Source organism: Carlito syrichta, unplaced genomic scaffold (assembly GCF_000164805.1).
Source record: "Carlito syrichta isolate Samal-C Ts95f unplaced genomic scaffold, Tarsius_syrichta-2.0.1 Scaffold314335, whole genome shotgun sequence".
NCBI lineage: Eukaryota > Metazoa > Chordata > Mammalia > Primates > Tarsiidae > Carlito > Carlito syrichta.
The window spans coordinates 1,115,410-1,121,958 of record NW_007258431.1 but is presented as its reverse complement, the minus strand read 5'-3'; the positions used below and the strand labels follow the sequence as shown (position 1 = coordinate 1,121,958).

The window sequence follows — 6,549 nt, the reverse complement described above, 5'->3', positions numbered from 1 at the left end:
TCACTGGCTGTTTTATTCAGGATTTTTTAAGGAAGAGCATGAGAATTAACATATTTTGAGCACTAACAATGCGCTATAGTTTATTAGACATTTTCAAATATATTATCTGAGTAATTCTTACTATAACCATATAAATAATTCTTACTATAACCATATAAGGTAGGCATTACTACCTCAATTGTATACATGAGGAATCCGGCTTTGAGAGTTTAAATGACTGAGTTATCATTTGAAGTCCTGATGAACTTGGACGCCTATGATTTTTCCACTGCACATACTGACTCCCAGGGACAGCAAGGTTTCTTTAGTCAGATTGAACCTAATACTACAATGATCACCTAGCTTCCCCTCAGCTCCTTTTCTCCTGTAAACTTTAAATAATATTTTATTTTTAATGACAATAGTTGTATATACTTATGGGTACAGTGTGATGTTGATATGTTTAAACATGGAATGATTAATTCAGGTTGATTTCCATTCCACTTTGCTTATATTACCTTAGCAAGACCAGTCTTTTGTAGCAAGGCCAGGAATTAAACTTTGAGCCACCAATAAGGTTTGAGTCTGCTTTCAATTTTGTCCAAAATCCAGCTATTCTTTGTATTTTATCCAGCTCCCAGTAGCTCATAGCCCAATTCAAGAGTTGCCTTGTTTACTTGCTGGCCTGTTTACTTGCTGATGCTCAGCACCTTAAGCATATTTAGGTTTCATCATCCACTTGAGAGCCAAAAAGTTCTTTAGTTGTAGGAACACAAAGCTTGGTATGGTGGAAACAAGTATGTTTCCCTCCTGTGTCAGAGTGGTAGTAAGCAAAGCAACTGAAAAAAAGTTTACCAAAGGTGGGTTGTTGCATATGAAGGAGAATAGATCATTGAGAAACAGGCTATTTGGGCCAAAGACAGAGGGAGAAGTTAGGGAGAAGGAAATTTTTGGAAAGTGAAAGAGATGATCATTATCCTCTGAATGACTGATGAGAGAAAGCTAGGGGTAATCTAAGACTGAAGGGGAATTAAGAAACCCCAAGTGCAGAGAATTACGTGTGGTGACATCCTTTTGAGAGGAGGATGGCTGGATTCTGTACAGATCCTAAAACATAATTTGAGATTTGAATGGAACTTGTCAGGGGTTCTTGGAATCAGCCATTACACATTGGACTCAAATGCATCCCCAGCCTGTTAATTTAGAGATACTGAGGGATTAACCTTCCGAGGTTGCTTTAGTACCAAATCCCAACCAAGTTAATCCATACTGTTTTGGTTTCTTTTTGCCCTCTTTTGTGGTCAACTCAGCAGCCTTCTGGGCAGTATTCCAGTTTAGGGCATTGGGAGCCGTACTCTAACTCCACTGTGGAGACCAGGAAGTTGAGGAAGGGTTACAGGGAAGCTCAGGAAGGCAGCGCGTGGTTCTTAGTTTCTTCCCCATCCTGTTCTTGAATTTTTGCTGCCAGAGTTGCCTGGAGGGAGCCTGGGCATAATTCCCAGCTGCCAACATTGTCATTTTCTGTACCCCACAGAAAAGAGGATGAGTCACCTGCTCCTCAGCTGATTTCCATTTTGGTGACATCTTATGTGTCTGGGTTTCTTAGGAAAATGAAAATTTGGGAATAAATGGAAGAAGGTCTAGCCCTGAGAAGCAAAGTGGCTCCAGTCTGGAAAGCTTGGCAGTGCCTGTCTTGGTACCCACCTCTTTCCCCTCTTTCTTTCCTCCCAGTGTCTCAGAATTTGTGGTTCAACCTTGTCATAGCAAGTAGCTACAAGTGACACATGAGGCCAACCGAGGGGTGGGGCGCCAAAGACTTTAAAAGGTGGCATATTGGGAAGGGTCATAATAGCAGCAATAATCGCCAGATAGGCTCTTTCCCAACCATGAATGCCATGAGGTATGGAAAAAGACCAGCTTTCGACCAATTCAGTTTCTACATTTTATGCAAACTCACTATGTAAAACCTCTGATTCACATCAGGGAGGCTGGGAGGTAGAGGGACTCCTCACTTTACCAAAGAAATTACCGTAGTAAATCACTATAGTAAACAGTTAAAGAGAACAAAATCTCATTTCTCTAGTGCTGTGCTCTCCGGTATGGTAGCCACTGCCACTTGTGGCTATTGTACATTTGAAATATGGCTAGTTTGAACTGAGATGTTTTGTAAGGGTAAAACACATAAGATTTCAAAGACTTAGTATAAAAAAAGTAGTACTATTTATATTGATTACATGTTGAAACAATATTTTGGTTATATTGGGTTAAAGAAAACATTAGCATCAATTTTACCTGCTTCTTTTTACCTTTTTAACATAGTTACTAGAACATTTTGAATTATGTATATGGTTTACATTATATTTCTATTGGATAGTGCTGCTGTGGTGATTTCAAAAATAAGATTTGATATATAAGCATTTTTATAGCAGTGCATTTCTCGCTTGAAGTATGTAAACCTGGACAGGAGAGGCCCATTTCAAAAGGAGGACAGGGAGAAGTGGAGATTTACAAATGGGGAAACTGATTATAGAAGAAAGCCAGGACCCTGCTTCAGTTACCTTTCAGTCTGGGGATGGAGGATGCGGGTTCGGGGGGTGGGCTCCGTTGCCAGAAGCAGGTGGTCTTACTCCCTTAGCTTCATCTGATCTAGCTGGGGCTCAGAGAAAGGCACTTGGAAACTTCTGTGCCCTTGCTGTCTTAGCCATCAAGCTCTGAGTTGGAGATAGTGACGATGTGACAGGAACTCTCCCCATGCCTCTCTGGGCCACCATTCCTGGCTGAGAGGAGGCAGAGGATTGAGGTGAGCCCCTTCTTCACTCCCAGGGCCATGTGGTAGAGCTGCTGTCGCACCTCCTTCTGCCAGTAGGCATAGATGAGTGGGTTGAGCAGAGAGTTGCCCACACTGAGCAGCCACAGGTACTGCTCCAGCACTGGGTAAAGGTAGCATTCCTGGCAGGCTGCCCGCACAATGCCAGTGATAAGGAAAGGGGCCCAGGACAGAGTGAAGCTCCCGATGAGAACAGATACCGTGCGGATAGCCTTGAAGTCGCTGGGAGTCCGAGGGGGCCGGTAAGCTCCAGCCATGGCTCCTGCATGCTCCATCTTTCGGATCTTCTGGCTGTGCACAGAGGCAATCTTGAGCATGTCGCAGTAGAAGAAGACAAAGAGGAGCAGGGCTGGAAAGAAGCCCACGCAGGAGAGGGTCAGCACAAAGCGAGGGTGAAACACAGCAAAGAAGCTGCAAGACCCATGGTAGTTGGTCTCCTGGAACATGGGAACTCCGAGTGGGAGGAAGCCAATGAGGTAAGACACCAGCCACAGCCCAGCAATGCAGGCCCCAGCCACGAGCCCACTCATGATCTGGTAGTAGCGGAAGGGCTGCTTGATGGCAAGGTACCTGTCAAAGGCAATGAGCATGACTGTGAGGACAGAGGCAGCTGCGGAGGAAGTGACAAACGCCATCCGAAGGCTGCACAGGGTCTTCTGTGTGGGCCGAACAGAGCTGGAGAGCTGGTCTGTGACTAGGCCAGAGATGGCCACACCAATCAAAGTGTCAGCCACAGCCAGATTCAAGGTGAAGCAGAGACTGACACTATCATTCTTCTGGATCAACAAAAGCACAGCCACAGCCACTAGTGCATTAGCAGCAATGATAAGGAAGGCCAGGACAGCAAGGATCACTCCAAAAGGGTAAGATGACTCCATGTCTTGAAGTGGTAGGACTTCCACTTACCAGGGCATGCTGGCTCTCCAGCTCAAATTCTCATGGGCCAGGGGAGGAGGAGCTGTGAGTTCAGAGCTACAGCACAATTCTGGCCATCGCTGGTAGTCCAGACTGGCGGCTCGCCATCTTTGGGATCCTGCAGGTCATTAAGGATCACTCACCCTCTCTTTCAGTCCTCAGCGCTCCTGCCTCTCCAGCTCTCTGAAGGCAGCAATCCCAGTGCAGACCTCCCCCAGATCCTCAGCTAGTCCCTCCCCCTCCATCCACCAAGTTACTAGACAACTCCCAAGTACCTGTGCATGCTGTCTCGCCAGGCCCTCTCCCTTCACTGATGCTTCAAAGACTCTGGAGGGATGGGACATTCATCTGGTCTCTTGTCTGGCAGAAGATATAACTGACTAATCACCCTTCTTTCCCCTCCATGGCTTGACATTAAATTTCTACTTCTTCCGAAGCCTCAAGTACCAGCTTAATAACTAACCTCGGCTTAATTGAGCATTTGCTTAATAACTAATTCTCAGCTACTACTGTGAGCTGCTTTTAATCAAGCAAGATGACCGTAATCAGTTGAAGTGAGAAGTGAAGGCAAGAGAGCTATTTGAAGGGCCTGGCATACTTTCAGGGGCGTTACCATTTAAGCTGTTGCTTACCTTTTGCTTCCTAGCACCCCATATTTGAATCCTCTCAAATGGGATGTGCTGTTCCCCTGTTTCTCATACCTTAGAATTCAGTTTGGTGAGGATTCAGAAGGACTGGAGGCACAAGGCAAAGAACTGTTAACAGCTGCCATTCAGTTCAGATGAGCCCATTCACCTAGAGCTGCTGTCTCTCACGGCTATTCATTGAGAAGTGTTTCTGTGCCATGTGGGGCTGTCTCTCTGGTCAGGGAGTAGTGGCTGCCAGGCTTGCCTCTCTTGATGCTGTAGACCCAGCGTGTCTCTGCGGGAGGAGGAGATGTGGAGGTAGGCTGCATTCTGAGAAGAGGCTGCTCGATGTTTGACTGTGGAATTTTCCAGGGACAGGAACTTGGAGGGGTAGGAGTTGACCAAAGGGCGGCAGTGTTGCTGAAGCAGGTGAGACAGCTCAGTGGGGGCAGCTGTGTAAGTCACTCCTATTTTACGTTGTGTATCCATTTGCTCATGTACATTAGAACTAACCTTTTGCCTGCCACTCTCATCTTGGAAACCAAGAAGAGAGGGGTAGGGAGAAGAGTGGTTAGAAGCTATTTACTCAGTTCAGGTGAGAGCACAAATGGAAAAGGTTAGTGTTTTAAGTGAGGGAGTGAAGAGCAAGGTGCAAAGTTGGAGGCAAATATATTCCAGCATGTTTTGACAGTCTGAGAGGGCCTTTGGCAGATGTCTCTCCTAGAAAGGATCAGAAAGGCTGTGACCTGGGGACCCAGTATTCCAATTGCTGTGAACAGTCTTTATTCTTTGGTACATCCATTAGGAGGAGACTGATTCCAGTTGCTTAAAACCTGGCCTGATTTTATACCTGGACCTAAGGTGTGCTTTTGTTTCCCCAGCTCTTTTCAAGTCCATGTTTAAACTTGAGGGTGCACCAGAATTACCTGGAGGGCTTACTAAATCTCAGACTCATGCCAGGTGTGGTGGCCCATGCTTGTAATCCCAGCACTTCGGGAGACCGAGGCGAGAGGATTGCCTGAACCTAGGGACTTGAGACCAGCCTGGGCAACTTGGCAAGATCATTTCTCTACAATAAATCAAAAAATTAGCTGGGCGTGGTGGTGCATGCCTGTGGTTCCAGCTACTTGGAGGGCTGAGGTGGAAGGACCACTGGAGCCCAGCAAGTCAAGGCTGCGGTGACCATGAGCGTGCCACTGCACTCCAGCCTGGGTGACAGAGTGAGAATCTGACTCAAAGCAAACAAACCAAAATGCCCCCCCAAAAACAGACTTTTGGGACATATCATTAGGTCTGGGGTGGGCCGGAGAATCTGCATTTTAACAAGTTCCCAGATGCTGCTGCTGCTCCTTGCTTAGGGTCAACACTTTGAGAACCACTGTTCTAGTGCAATCGTTCTTACCCTTAGCCATGCATTGGCATCACTTGGTGATTCTGAAAAAATACTGCTGTTTGGGACCTTTGCATCTGAACTTTTAAAACTCTTAAAGTGATTCTAATATTCAGCCAGGGTTGGGAACCACTATTCAATGGCAAAAGCACAGGCTCTGGAGTCAAAACACGTAGGTTCCAGCCTGACATTATCTCTGTGATCTTGGTTGGGACAATGGCTTCACCTTTCTGACTTAGCCTTGGTTTCCTCATGTGGAACATGGGGAGAATAATATCTACATCATAAAGTTGTGGAGGATGATAAAAAGGTATGATGGCTGTGAAAAGGCTTCATAAATGATAAAACATTACATGAGTATTATTCTAGCTACAAATTAACACACTGAATCAAAGTGTGTATAAGAGTGTTAAGTGAGTATCAGTGATTAACACACTGCTAATCAAAGTGTGTATCAGAAGCATTGGTATGACTTGGGAACTTGAGAGAAATGCAGACTCTCGGGCCCTGTGCAAAACCTACTGAAGCAGTCTGCATTTTAACAAGATCTGCAGGTGATAAGTATACACATCAAGGTTGTTCTTGCCTCTGTCCCACTTTCAGGTGCCTGACTATAGTAGCTCCCTTTTGCTGCTGTAACAAACTACCACAAACTGACTTAACACAACAAAAATATCTTACAGTTCTCAAGGTTGTCCCAAAATGGGTCTTATGGGGTTAAAATCAAGGCATCAGCAGGGCTGTGTTCCTTCAGGAGGCTCTAGAAAAGAATCCCATTCCTTGCCTTGTCCTGCTTCTAGAGGCTGCCTGTA

At 45.6% G+C, this 6,549-nt stretch overlaps 1 protein-coding gene across 1 annotated transcript; it reads right to left on the bottom strand.

Annotated features, from left to right (window-relative positions):
* Nucleotides 1–2,598: 2,598 nt before the first annotated feature.
* GPR119 (G protein-coupled receptor 119) lies at nucleotides 2,599–3,807 on the bottom strand. Its single transcript, XM_008071463.1, has one exon. The coding sequence runs from the start codon at nucleotides 3,682–3,684 to the stop codon at nucleotides 2,677–2,679; it is 1,008 nt and encodes a 335-aa protein (XP_008069654.1). The 5' UTR covers nucleotides 3,685–3,807; the 3' UTR covers nucleotides 2,599–2,676.
* Nucleotides 3,808–6,549: the final 2,742 nt, after the last annotated feature.

Excerpts from the sequence above, each read along its gene's own strand:
- GPR119 (XM_008071463.1), bottom strand. The coding sequence starts at position 3,684 with ATGGAGTCATCTTACCCTTTTGGAGTGATCCTTGCTGTCCTGGCCTTC.